Below are 15,331 nucleotides of genomic sequence, written 5' to 3' on the forward strand. Positions count from 1 at the left end.
CTACACTTATGCGGTATCCAGAACCACTTCAATGCAGAGCAGGGTTAGCCATAAGGCAACCTTACACAGGTGACGTCAGATGGGACCTAGAGCCATGAATTTGTTTGGCCTTTTGTATATAAAGAATATAGATGGATCCCAAGCCATTAATCTGCTAGTGCCCTGTGATATCTTAATCCACTCTTATTTAATGGCATTATTTTCTCACATACACAATTCACAGTTACGGTTTTACACAAACACACACAATTCCATTCCAGTGACAGGGATGACAGTGCAAACACCCTTTTCAGAAGTTGAAATGTTATTTACATTATCCACTATGGGTTCAACTACTATATAACACACAAGTAACCGTGTATGCCCATATATATAATATATATATATATATATATATATACATACATACACACACACACAGGCTTCTGGTCTACACAGGGTTAACATGAATAATGCTGTACAAAATTACATATTCCCGTTGGAATGAGAAACAGAAAGCATCCCTCAGCCCTCCCTTGATATTGATACTCTGCTCAATGTTGTATTTATGGGCAAATACGTTAGAAACGTAAATATTTTTCTTGATGCAAGGTCTAGGGAAGTCACTTCACTATCACCCCTGGTTCAGCAGCTGCACACGACTAGCACAGAAGAACGAACTATACTTCTTTTCAAAAAAGACCTCTAGCCCTGCTCCATTCACTGGCATTCTTGATACTGCAGAGCTGTCTAGAAAGATTGCATGGGTATCAGTGACGGTCATCACCTCCGAATGTTCCATATAGGGAGACCCAGGTTTAGGTTCATTGACGGAAAATAAAAAATAAAAGTCAAAACCTGAAACATTGCACTAGATCTAGATTAATTGGTTCAGAGTCTCAGTGCACTTTAAGGCCAAATGAAGAGCAGACGTGATGTCTCCGAGATCACATGTTCCACAGCACAGTGATCCCACATGAGAAGTCTGCATAGAGTAGCAAGTTGTGAGATCACATATGCAACGGATGGACAGGATGGAGATCTCAAGAAATGTGTGAAAGAATTGTGAAGCCATAATGCCAAAAAAATAATTCTGGTGTAAGCAGTTTGCCTTTGAAGGAAACGTGGTATGAGAAGATTTCCCATATAAATACAATACGGCGGAGGGATGCATGCTAGATCTTTGTACATGCCAATGACTGGCGTGAGAACTTTGCCTACGTCAAGAACCTTTTAAGGGAATTTCTCAACGTTATACTCCATTTTAAGATGTTTGCATGTGGAATGGAATATTTGCCTTTGATGAGAACAGGTAAGTTTGCTTATTGAGATGAGAACATTTTAGATACAAGGATATCCAGTGTACTAGGCTTGTCACCAGGGAGAGCCAGTAAAGATGTCAGACTGTGAACATATCCAGTGAAACATTTTTACTTTAAGATCTAGTTTGAGATGTCAATCAGCAGGGAGATCTTTCTGGCAATGTGGTAATGTGTGATAAATAGGAAGTCTAACGATCAGATAACGTTTCAGAGAAAACCATTAAGCTGGAGCATACTTTCTCACCATAGAAGAGTCCAGCTTGCAATATCCCAATATATCACCTAATTGTAGTATGCTTTGCTAATGTGCAGCAACTCTGATATGTTTTCTATGATTTGCTGTAAGAGCTCAGTTTAAGAAGATCCAGTTGTCTATGGGTAGATCTGTCTATGGGTAGATCCAGTTTGAGATGTCTATCTACAGGTTTACAGGCAGATCAAGTGTGAGATGTTTCCTAGAAAAAGAAATCAGTTGTGACATTTTTTAGGAGATCTGATGTGACATATCGGGAAGAGATCTCTAGTTAAGACAAGATTAAGGGGACATTAACATTTATGGCACAGGCTCTTTAGTGTAAACACTGGAGGCTCTCCTAGTAAAAGGTTGGATCCTAAGTCAGCTTTCAGCTGCTGTGCATACACTATACTTGCACCATGATAAACTGAGAACTGGGCAAAGTGTGGAGTCTGAAGCAGTTACATGGTCCCTGACTTTTCTGAAGGGTTACTAGGGAACACTTTCTCAGTTGGAGTAAGTGCTGGGCTTCCTACACCAGAGCTGCTGCTACTACTAGATCTGTGCTGGACCATGGGTCTGGCTGGTCTTACAGGTGGTGGTCTTAGTTGAGCTCCTGCAAGACGAGCAGACAGGGCAGGTTTAAAGGTGGTCATCATCTCAGTGTTTGACGAATTACTTCTCCTCATGGCTGCATCAGGGTCCCGTATCATAATGGTGTGCAGAGGGCTGACTGGCTCAGAATTTGCTGACCCAAGAACAGGGTTCTTCATGGGCTCTAATGTATCCAGCACCACATCGGGGGCTTGCTTGGCCGTATTCTGTCTCTCAAGTTCTCGCAGTTCATTTAGGGCTGTGTTCATAGTCTTCTCAATATCCTGAACAATAAATAATATGTAACAATTAATTTCAGAGAACAGTAGAACTTTTGATTTAGGAAATCTTCTTGTTTACCTATGAAGATAAAAGATTAATTTCGGTTTGTTGTTGTCTACTTCATTCCTGATTTTTGATACTTTAGTTAGTAAAGTGGATATATAACGGAGTTTAGGGATTGATATATTAGTTCAGCACTACACATAAGACTGTACCAATACTCGCCCCTATAGTATTCTCGTAAGTAAGTTTTTATACTCTCTGAAAGTTTTATACTGATATGGGCATGACCTTACACAGCTTGCCTTCTTCAATGTGTCAACATCTTGAAATTGTAATTTATAGATTCAGAAAGCAAATACATTATAAAATCGGAACTAAATTATACATATCCTTTTATTTTTTTTAACACTAGGTACATACATAGACGTACATATTTTGAACACTTGGTGGTTAAGGCATATTGTTAGAGTACCTGATAATATATATATATATATATATATATATATATTATAAGCAACTGTATCTTGCACTCAGACTCCAATTTCCAAACCGGGTGCACTACCAGGGCTCCAAACATAAAAATGGTTGTAATAGAAGGCTGTACTCACGGATTCCATAAAATGTTTTTTTTAATCAGTCTTGTTTAAAAAAAATCAATCAACGTTTCAGTCCTACTTGAGGACTTTCATCAAGATAAATAAGTAGGACTGAAACGTTGATTGATTTTTTAAATAAGACTGATTAAAAGTTAAATTTTATGGAATCCGTGAGTGAAGCCTTCTATTACAACCATATGTATATATATTTTATAAACAATATTCTACAATCACATGTGGTAAGAGGATACCAGCAGTGAGGGAAAACAGATATGGTGTAAAGACTGTAACAACAAGATGGTGGCGGGAGGTGAGGGAGGTGTAGTGGGGAGTATGAACATGGAACTGTGACTTGAAATGGTGAGAAATATACAGTTAAAATAGGAAGGTATAGTAAGTCAATGGTACAACATATATGCCAGGTGGTAGTTTCAAAAACTTTGAATGCAAAATTTAGAAGATGGATCTTGAGTGTTTTTTTAAAGGGCTCTATATATCATGAGTTTTTTTTTTACCTTAATCTCTGTGTGAGCTATGTGTCCAACCATTCTGAAAGGAATTTTTAAAAAAACACTTGTAACAGTGGTGTGGTGGGGGTAATGTAAGCATGAAGAATTGTTTTTTCCTAGCAACTGGACAGAATTATAAGTAGTTTATCTATCACTTACAGATTGTTATACATGTTCCTCAACCAAAACAAAAATAAAATTTGAATTTAACAAAAGCAATGTATACAGTTTGTAATATTTTTGAGTTTGTTGTTTACAGTCGGGTCACTTTAGGACTTATATTTATTTCTGCTATTGCCATTAAGCATGGAGTGGTTTAGTGGAAATGTCATACCTCGGCCAAAGCTTCTGTTTCGAGAGATTTGTGGTCTCCCAGACTGCTATGCCTGGTGCCTCCAGTCACAGAACGCAGGGACATGCAATCATTAAGACCCTTCCTCTCTGGGTAATTGATGCTTCCTGCACTTCCAAACGTCGCCATCCTGCGCTTCTCAGGACTGTCCACCCGCCCTCTGCTCAAGGATAGCTTGTGAGGACTGCTGGGACAGGCAGCAGCCCGAGGAGGCGTATCAATGCAGGGACCTAAGGGTCGAGGTGGACTGTGGTTGTCCCCCCCACTCCTTCTGCGGGGAATAGCTGCTCCGTCGGATCTCAGTCTCACCCTAAATAAGAAAGGTCAATGAAATTAAGAAATGTAAACTTAGAGGATGATTGGTGTGGAACCCATAGACATTTAAAATCAAAGAGATAACTTGGACGGTAAAATGTAAATAAATAAAGTGATATTTTTCCATGGAGGTTTATGGTATTTCTGTTTTAAAACAATTGGCTCAGTCAATCTGATGGACCTAAATTCATCACTAATTAATTAATTCCTGAAACAACAGCCAGCAGAGGTCCTGGAATTGACCATCAGGAATAACAAAGGCTAGTAATTTTCAGGACCCCATCTATCATCTTGTCTTGTGGAATTTATTTTCTTATAATAAAAGTATACCTTGGTCTCTTTTGATAGTTTTACAGCTGACATGTCCCCTTTCTTGTAATGAAACAAGTTTGAAGTTTCCCAACTGAGCTTGGAAATAGCAGAGTGTCATCAGAACGTAATCAATATTCAGTGTAACTCAACATATGTATGTTTGGGAATAGACCCACAGCAGACAGTAATAAGATACAATTTGAACATGTTTTCAAAGTAGACAAAGAAATTAGAAATCTAATAACAACAACAACAAAAAAATCAAAAAGTTATTTTTCCAGAATGTAATATTTATATTTGAAAAAAATTAATTTACAAAATAAAAACAAATGCTGCATTAAACCTATAAACACAAACTTTTTTTTAAAAAAGCAAACAAGTAAATAATAAACAAACAAATACAAAAAAATAATTGAATAAAATAAAAATAAAGGTCTCACAAACAAACACTACATAAAGATTAGGATTACCCTCTATCTAGCATCACAATATTGCCTACAGACCTTTCTCAATATATCCTGTCTCTTTACCCATCACACCCATCTGTTACCTGCCCAGAACTCCAGAGAAACTGTACTCATGCAGGTGTTCTGTGGGGGACTGGATATCATTTTTGGAGGAGGCTTTATCATCCAGTAGAGGCCCACTACTAGCTTCACTGTCTGCCTTTTGGCTAAGGCTGTCTGAGAATGCATCATCCCTAAGGAAAAAGGCAAAAGGTCAGGGCCAAAAAAAGAGACCCTGTCAAACATAAAAGATATATAGCCACCAGATGGAATGATCATGTGATGAGAATGGATGGGTCAGGTGATCATGGAGATGGCATCACTTTGGTGTAAATGAGGAGATTAATGATGCCGGGACATGCGGTCATAATGTAGGGGCCACACGACCACAGCACACACTGATAAGAGTTTGAATGTCCAAATGACTCACAAATCCTGCACTACAATGTACTGATGTGGTATCAATCCATCTACTCCATTGTGGCGTCCTTCCCACCAGTCTTCAGATGCCCGGTGATATAAAAGTAGTGAAGCCCCTTTCTTAAAGGACAGCTCACGAGGTGTCCGTCCCATGTAATCAAACTTAGCAATGGCTTCAATCTGCTCCACCTCTATAAACAGGAGAAATGAAAACATCATAATTAACTGTTTGTGCAAACTGATGCAGCTATTAGCCAAAGTCCGAAGGATGACAGCGGCAGTGGAGTTCTTTGAACCATAACATATGCAAAAAAATGTTAAAGTTGTTTTTGTGCTTCAAAAGTCCACTGTCCTAGCACAGACAGATGGACTACTCAGTCTCTGGTTCTGAATGTGCTACTGTCTGTCTGCAAACTTCCAAAACACACACTTTTCTCTGTGGTATACATTAAAAAACAGATTAGACCATATTAAAAAGTTATATTTTCTATACTCACGACCTATTACCTGTTAATAACATTTTATTGACTTTGTAACAATACAATTTGTACGTAATTATTATAGGAATATTTACAATGTTCATCGTATTGCTTTGAATATAGGTTTTTTGTTTTTTAACCCATTTCCTTTCTGTACCCCTTATATCCCATTTAATACTGTTTATTATAAAATATCTTAAATTTTCCAATAGTAATTATATCAGAAAAAAATAAAAAAGAGCAACACAAGTTAAACATTATGGGATTATACAAACATATGGTGGCTATGCCCACTGTAATTACTAACCTTCATCACTCGTGTGAGGCTCAGTCCCATTGTCATGGTCAACTTCATCGATAGCGCCTGGTTCACTGTGAGGGCTATCACTATAATGAAAATAAAAGGACAAATTAGTGTCATAACCACTGCTTGCAAAACTGCTGCTTCCATATTGAAAAAAGGGTTTTCATTCAGCCCATTCATGAAAAAAGCAATCATTACATTTTCTATATTTAGTCACGGAAAGCTAAGCTTCAGCTGACGTGTGTCAGAACTACGTTTCCCATGATGCTGGGTCCCCGAATTTGTCATTGAACAGAAATGCAGGAATTGATTGTCTGAACCAGAGACTAATCTAATGTATATTCACTTAACAATGTATTATGGTGAACTGATACATGTAGGCTACATTTGTATATTATCTTATTATGCCAATTATATATTTTGACCTAGATATGGATTTTTTTTTTAACTAATCAATTTGACACAGGATTAGTAAAAACAATTAACAAACTAAAATTATTATGATTATAAGAGTAATAGGAGTCGTTTGCCAACGACTCTTATCCTTCGCCCACACTGGAGAACAAAGGTCTCAAACTCACCACCCTCATCTTACACTCCAGGGCCATCAGGACGTCGAGACACTGAGTAAGGCCGGCAAAACTTTTAATTATCAAAGCCAGGGGGAGCTATCCATTTGTGTACTGAATAATTTTATTTTGCTAACGATTTTTACTATCTACTATTAATATAATACATTTTGATTACCATCAATATATTTGGTTTCCTGTTTTTTTTTTCTTCTTCTTTCTTTTTTCTATGTGTCTGGTTTCACTGGAGAGCTTTTGAACAAAACAGCTACACACAGAGACCCCAGACTGACACTTCAGTACTGGACTTCTAAAAACTCCAAGAGCTACACACATATTAACTCTCAGCTGGGAAGTTAAAGACTTTGTGGATATTGATATCTGCTTTAGCAGATACTTCGTATTACACCTGTTTGGACTAACTCATTTTTGTCAATACTTTCTACCTTCATTGAAATATATTATTGTGTGTACCTCCTAGCACTATTAGATACTGGTCACTGACAACAATTCATTATATTTTTTAAAGTAGGGCACAAGGTGGATTGGTGGAGGGTAAAGCAATGATTGAGAAGGAGTCCACAGCAGACAGAGTGGTATCTACTACACTTAATTTTAGTTTTCACATTTTACAAATGCATATTTGTTAAATATAGGAGCAAATTAAATAATATTGAAAATCCTGGAAAGTTGCAATTCACATTTCCGATAGGAAACTTTCCCTTACAAGTCTATAAAATAAATGATAACACAGCCTTTTCGCAGAAGGAAATTCTATATATAAATATATTCATGCTTATCTCTGTTTCTTATTTGCTTTATAGGAAAGTATGAATGAAATGAATTTGAATGTACACAAATAGATGTTCTAAAAAAAAGAGAAACTGTAAAAAAACAAAAAAAAAACAAACAGACATATTGCTTTTGACATATGCTTTCAGAGCCAATGAGCACGGTAACGATAGTTTGCTTGGGGGTATAGTAATCACAATAGAATAAAAATGCACGACCAAAATAAATTAAGCAAAGGAAAGGACAATTGTTAGCTGTAATCGGAGAAATCAGAAACAAACAAAAAACATATAAATTAGCTGTTTCCTAGAGATTGCAGAAGGTTCCATTTATCATTCTGTTTTTTAGGTCAATCAGAAACTAGGAAGCCCAATACATTATAAATAGACACTGGAATATATTTAGAGGTGATACATCATTAAAGGAATTCCTATCAGATAAAGGGAAGATTTATTTGGCAAACGTTTCCAGTTTACATATTTATTAATCACACTTCAAAAATTGAGTACTTTGGTTAACCATTTAGTTTTAGATACATCTAGTTTTATATTTACCAGTACTCCTCGCCTCCAGTCATACACTTCTCGTAGACCGGACCATCCAGCTCACGATGTGTAGGGAAGATGGCTTCATGGTTCACGATGATACTCTTGATGACCTCGTTGACATGAGCCTGGCAGGACACGGGATCCTGTCCGTCTGGTATAGGCATCAACGTTGGACCAAAACATATAGCCAAATTGTAAGGATCCATCATGTTTTCATCACTATATTGGGACAAACTGCAACACACCATACTGAGTTAGTGTTCAATGACAAATATTAAAATTAACACTTAATATGAAGGACAAGCTTTGGTAAAAGTTTATTTCTTTTGTGCTTTTTGTGTAAAATAACATTTTACAAAACACATATGACTTGCATAATCTTATCAGTAAGTGGTAGATTGTATGAAACACTTAGGTTGCTAAAACAGACTCGACACCGACTATTTCCCATGATTCTTTTAAATGTTTTTATAAATGTATAAAAAGCCAAGCAACACATTTGTAGCCAAGAGGTTACAAGAGCCAAGAGGTATCATCTTAGACCACGAAATCACCTGGCTTAAATTAAAAAAATATTTTAGATTTAATCACAGTATATGATCATATATTGCATAAGACTACCACAACGCCAATGTACACCAATTTTGAAACTTGTGTTGTGGCAGACTTATGCAATGTATGACCGTACACTAACAAAATCACCATTATTTTTACTTAAATCAGCTGTTTTTCAAAACCATGTGGGCTATAACATTCATTTCAAATGAAGTGCAGTGAATTTTGTATGCTTTATCTACTATAAAAGCATGCTTGTCTAGGTGTGTGCTGCCTTTTATAGTGTGCAGACACATGTGCATACATCATTATAACCTTTATTTTTTAAAAGGGACACTGTAGACACAACACAATTTCCTCTTATTGAATTGGTTATAGTGCCTGGAGTCTTCTGGAACTGTCCCTTCATTCAGTGTGAAACAATGTTCAAGCAGGTTAGCACTAAATAATGGTCACTGGCCCCTACCGGAGGGATGGCTCAAGCAGATATTACACAATACCATCCAGCAATATCAATACATATCAGGAATAAGCACTGTGATAGGCTTAATTCAGTCAATTTGTCTACAGAAGAACCCTTTGCAACGTTTTGATTTATTTTCTTTTACATGGTTAATTAGTCTTTTTCACTAATTGGTGTTATTTCACTAACACGATCATTTAACAATCAGTTCAAGCCTATGCAATCGCTTGTTCCACTATGTTGTGATATCTGTGCTCTGAATTGTGCCTCTGTATTCTTGTTTTGCATGTTTGTTTTATTTGCTATCATGCGGTTTTCATACAGATCGTCTAAATACTGCACCTAGTGCAATGACTGCTACAGGTTTTCCTACGCTTTCTTAAAACGTGGAGTTACATCTTCTTGAGATTGTCGGTCTTTATTTCATTTCAAAGAGGCTTGAATACCCTTTAGCGCCCTTTTGTCACCTAGCATTAAACACATTTTATTATGTGTTAGCGAAGCTATTTTCAGTGAATATGTTGTGTTTATGTTTTACCATATTGCTTCTCTGCCACTATTACAAAAACAGTGTCTGTTATAAAAGTGCCTCAATAAAAATAGATTGACTAAAAAAATTTAAAAATTCATGATTCACCTGCAACTGCAGGATGAATAGTAAAATACACCAGCAGTAAAGACCATTTCCCTCGCTTGCAGCTGTGTAAATAGTGAGAATTCTAGGATGGAAAAAAATAATAAGGTGCAATTACTGCAGTTTTATTCCCCCCCCGGCTGGAAAAATAATTGGGAATAATAATTGGTTGGAAAGCAAAGATATACATGCAGGATTATTCACTTAAATGCGAATTGTAAGGCTTTCAGCATTGAATAAGCATAATAAAGTATAATCCTTACTGGAAATGATCATGCTGATTTGTAGTACTAATGCAGGGATTTTAATGACTACATATTGGTAAAAACAACAGTATGGATTATCACTAAATCAGCATAGAATGCGAAAGTTTTTTTTTTTTTAAAAATTTTTTATTGAGGCACAAAAGATAATACGTTTCAATAAGATCATGTATACAGCAGAACAATATGTCAGCCATAGCAAGTAACCCATAGCAAATTATACTGCATACAAATGGACACTGCCTAAATCATATTATGTAAACTGTCGAGTTAAATGTTTCAAAAGCAAGAGCCATGTGAGAATAAACTATTACTTCTGCGTAAACACACATGGTAATATATGAGATTCATAGAGGCACTACTCTAGTAGACATAGGCAGAATTTAGTAGGGTATTTAGTGAGAGCTGGATTACCAAACTATCAGGAGAAAATTGCCGTGGGTAGCAAGAGTAAATTACAGCATATATTCTATGTGAGCGTATTAATAAAAAAAAATATATATATATATATATATAATTAACTAATCAAACTAAGCATTGCTGTAGAGAGGGTTTATTTTCTTTTACATGGTTAATTAGTCTTTTTCACTAATTGGTGTTATTTCACTAACACGATCATTTAACAATCAGTTCAAGCCTATGCAATCGCTTGTTCCACTATGTTGTGATATCTGTGCTCTGAATTGTGCCTCTGTATTCTTGTTTTGCATGTTTGTTTTATTTGCTATCATGCGGTTTTCATACAGATCGTCTAAATACTGCACCTAGTGCAATGACTGCTACAGGTTTTCCTACGCTTTCTTAAAACGTGGAGTTACATCTTCTTGAGATTGTCGGTCTTTATTTCATTTCAAAGAGGCTTGAATACCCTTTAGCGCCCTTTTGTCACCTAGCATTAAACACATTTTATTATGTGTTAGCGAAGCTATTTTCAGTGAATATGTTGTGTTTATGTTTTACCATATTGCTTCTCTGCCACTATTACAAAAACAGTGTCTGTTATAAAAGTGCCTCAATAAAAATAGATTGACTAAAAAAATTTAAAAATTCATGATTCACCTGCAACTGCAGGATGAATAGTAAAATACACCAGCAGTAAAGACCATTTCCCTCGCTTGCAGCTGTGTAAATAGTGAGAATTCTAGGATGGAAAAAAATAATAAGGTGCAATTACTGCAGTTTTATTCCCCCCCCGGCTGGAAAAATAATTGGGAATAATAATTGGTTGGAAAGCAAAGATATACATGCAGGATTATTCACTTAAATGCGAATTGTAAGGCTTTCAGCATTGAATAAGCATAATAAAGTATAATCCTTACTGGAAATGATCATGCTGATTTGTAGTACTAATGCAGGGATTTTAATGACTACATATTGGTAAAAACAACAGTATGGATTATCACTAAATCAGCATAGAATGCGAAAGTTTTTTTTTTTTTTTAAATTTTTTATTGAGGCACAAAAGATAATACGTTTCAATAAGATCATGTATACAGCAGAACAATATGTCAGCCATAGCAAGTAACCCATAGCAAATTATACTGCATACAAATGGACACTGCCTAAATCATATTATGTAAACTGTCGAGTTAAATGTTTCAAAAGCAAGAGCCATGTGAGAATAAACTATTACTTCTGCGTAAACACACATGGTAATATATGAGATTCATAGAGGCACTACTCTAGTAGACATAGGCAGAATTTAGTAGGGTATTTAGTGAGAGCTGGATTACCAAACTATCAGGAGAAAATTGCCGTGGGTAGCAAGAGTAAATTACAGCATATATTCTATGTGAGCGTATTAATAAAAAAAAAAATATATATATATATATATATAATTAACTAATCAAACTAAGCATTGCTGTAGAGAGGGTTTATTTTCTTTTACATGGTTAATTAGTCTTTTTCACTAATTGGTGTTATTTCACTAACACGATCATTTAACAATCAGTTCAAGCCTATGCAATCGCTTGTTCCACTATGTTGTGATATCTGTGCTCTGAATTGTGCCTCTGTATTCTTGTTTTGCATGTTTGTTTTATTTGCTATCATGCGGTTTTCATACAGATCGTCTAAATACTGCACCTAGTGCAATGACTGCTACAGGTTTTCCTACGCTTTCTTAAAACGTGGAGTTACATCTTCTTGAGATTGTCGGTCTTTATTTCATTTCAAAGAGGCTTGAATACCCTTTAGCGCCCTTTTGTCACCTAGCATTAAACACATTTTATTATGTGTTAGCGAAGCTATTTTCAGTGAATATGTTGTGTTTATGTTTTACCATATTGCTTCTCTGCCACTATTACAAAAACAGTGTCTGTTATAAAAGTGCCTCAATAAAAATAGATTGACTAAAAAAATGTAAAAATTCATGATTCACCTGCAACTGCAGGATGAATAGTAAAATACACCAGCAGTAAAGACCATTTCCCTCGCTTGCAGCTGTGTAAATAGTGAGAATTCTAGGATGGAAAAAAATAATAAGGTGCAATTACTGCAGTTTTATTCCCCCCCCGGCTGGAAAAATAATTGGGAATAATAATTGGTTGGAAAGCAAAGATATACATGCAGGATTATTCACTTAAATGCGAATTGTAAGGCTTTCAGCATTGAATAAGCATAATAAAGTATAATCCTTACTGGAAATGATCATGCTGATTTGTAGTACTAATGCAGGGATTTTAATGACTACATATTGGTAAAAACAACAGTATGGATTATCACTAAATCAGCATAGAATGCGAAAGTTTTTTTTTTTTTAAAAATTTTTTATTGAGGCACAAAAGATAATACGTTTCAATAAGATCATGTATACAGCAGAACAATATGTCAGCCATAGCAAGTAACCCATAGCAAATTATACTGCATACAAATGGACACTGCCTAAATCATATTATGTAAACTGTCGAGTTAAATGTTTCAAAAGCAAGAGCCATGTGAGAATAAACTATTACTTCTGCGTAAACACACATGGTAATATATGAGATTCATAGAGGCACTACTCTAGTAGACATAGGCAGAATTTAGTAGGGTATTTAGTGAGAGCTGGATTACCAAACTATCAGGAGAAAATTGCCGTGGGTAGCAAGAGTAAATTACAGCATATATTCTATGTGAGCGTATTAATAAAAAAATATATATATATATATATATATATATAATTAACTAATCAAACTAAGCATTGCTGTAGAGAGGGTTTGTGGCCCACTGAGCCGATGCCTGCAGAGGGAGAGCCACTGCCACTAGAAAACTGGAGTACAGCCAATCTGAGGGAGTCGTGCTACTGGCCCCAAGATTTAATACAATCCAGCACAATGCTCCCTGGAATCCAATAGTGACCAGCGTCTGGACCTGGTACTTGAGATCCTCTTTTCTTATGCACCCAGCAATGCAGCGCTGGAACCCTCTGACTGGGATAGCTGTGCATGGGGATATGGCCCCAGTTCGTTTGCAGCTTGGCAAATTGAGGCAAGGCTTGAATCTGCACCTTTGGCGATTATGTGCAGGCTGTGCCGTCCACTTGCATCTCCTCCCTCGCACTGTACTGCGGAGGATGTATGGAAAAAATGCTGCCATGCGTCGTCGACCAGCAGACCGGATCTGAGAGACCTTGGCTCAGGATATGCGTGAAGTATTAATTACTCAAGATATTAACTTCGCCCATCTAGAGGAGTTGGCCTCAATTCTCCAAATTGCTTGTAATTGCAAAAGCCTCTTAGAGTAGGCCATAAGAGTTCACCAGTGTGGACCGAGATATCCCCGCCGGTCCAAACCAGGCAGAGGATCAGCCGTCTACCCTGTCTCAAGTATTTACTTAGTCCAAAGAGAAATCTAGCATGGGCAATGCCTGCTTGATCTCGTTTAATGCAGACCAAACACTTGACAGTGTGTTTCTCAGGAGAATTATAAGAGTTTTTCCCAAAAAATAAAATAGTTTTGTTCATTATTAGGCTTAGTGATAGGTTTTCTCCGGGGAGCTCAAGCCCTGCCCTCTTGAAAGAACTATTTTCATGATGTTTGAATTATGATTATCGTTCAAGAAGGTCCTCTCTCACTGTGTGTGTTCACAGTGGTTCACAAAAACAGTGAGAAGAAAGAAGTTCCTGGTTGGTAGCAGACTATGGATGCAAAATGTCACTTGCGTGCATAATTTTTACATTGTCTATGACCAAATTCTTAACTAATCAGGTTATCCATTTCGGTACTTATTGGCGATATCGTTTACATACATGGAAACATACACTAATGATATCACAATTGTGGCACTTTTCTCATGGAAACGCTTGTACAACTAACCCTAAAGAATAAAATAGTGGTGGCCAAAAGGTAGATCCACAGCTGTTGCAACACTACCGTTCCCATGATGCTTTGTCAGTCTTGAAGCAGCACCCTAGCCCAACATGATAACAAATAAATGACATTTAACACTTACTGGTTCAGAAATGCAAAGAGGTATCTCATGACAACCAGGACAGATCTGGGCAAGGTGATGAGGATCTGACGTAGCTGATGGACCCTCTCAGTAGAACTCTCTATCTCTGGAACAAAATGAACAGAGAAAAACGTTCACACTCATGTTGTTAACACCCTAAACCAGAACTGACCAACTTCTGTCTTCGGGGATCACAGACATGCTAGATACCCATAGTAACGATTCACTTACTTACAGAAACAAAAAAAAGTTTATTACCCTCCAAAAAAAAAAAAGAGTTGTGTAGGACAGATCTAGATATTCATTGGAATGCTGGGAAGTATACATACTACCCCTAGTAATACTCACTGATTGTAGAAATCAAGTCTAGAAACCTTTCCTTGGGAAAGAGTGGATTCTCCAGTCCTCGGAAATACAGTTTCAACACACCAGCCACGGAATTAATATCCCGCTCAGTATGATCCTCCACTAAGGGGTCCTCTCCTGATTTAATGACAGCAGGAAAGGGGGTTAGGAATACCGATCAGATAGACAGAAAAGGGAGAAAACATTTATTTGCAATTATTGATTTTTATTCTATATTTAATCTATGGGAAACACTCTATTCTGGATTGAAGCTTCCCCTTTAAATACGTTTCACTAAATGCTGAATCCACCCTGCTGTGCTCATCATTAAGATTAGGGTTATTAACAGCATTTCTAGAAACAAGTACCCACTTTGTTCTACAGTGTCTAAAAATGAAACACATTCATTACAAATCACTTGTTTGTCACAGGAGGCATATAGCTGTCTAATCAATCATTCAGCCTAATATTACCATACTTCATGTTAAGCTATTGCATGGTATAATTGATGGGATATTAGTC

The 15,331-nt window shown here is 36.6% G+C and overlaps 1 protein-coding gene across 2 annotated transcripts in view; it reads right to left on the reverse strand.

The window, feature by feature from the left end:
- Positions 1 to 411: 411 nt before the first annotated feature.
- Positions 412 to 15,331, reverse strand: part of SRGAP3 (SLIT-ROBO Rho GTPase activating protein 3) — a 137,496-nt gene continuing 122,576 nt past the window's right edge. For both annotated transcript variants that reach the window (XM_063426686.1, XM_063426685.1), the window contains exons 15-22: positions 14,813 to 14,947; positions 14,465 to 14,570; positions 8,124 to 8,351; positions 6,212 to 6,291; positions 5,436 to 5,616; positions 5,050 to 5,199; positions 3,855 to 4,182; positions 412 to 2,414 (exon numbers count right to left, since the gene is read on the reverse strand). In XM_063426686.1, the coding sequence (XP_063282756.1) occupies positions 1,998 to 2,414; positions 3,855 to 4,182; positions 5,050 to 5,199; positions 5,436 to 5,616; positions 6,212 to 6,291; positions 8,124 to 8,351; positions 14,465 to 14,570; positions 14,813 to 14,947 (1,625 nt within the window). In that variant the 3' untranslated portion in view covers positions 412 to 1,997. The remainder of the gene's footprint in view (positions 2,415 to 3,854; positions 4,183 to 5,049; positions 5,200 to 5,435; positions 5,617 to 6,211; positions 6,292 to 8,123; positions 8,352 to 14,464; positions 14,571 to 14,812; positions 14,948 to 15,331) is intronic.

Source organism: Pelobates fuscus, chromosome 7, assembly GCF_036172605.1.
Source record: "Pelobates fuscus isolate aPelFus1 chromosome 7, aPelFus1.pri, whole genome shotgun sequence".
Taxonomy (NCBI): domain Eukaryota; kingdom Metazoa; phylum Chordata; class Amphibia; order Anura; family Pelobatidae; genus Pelobates; species Pelobates fuscus.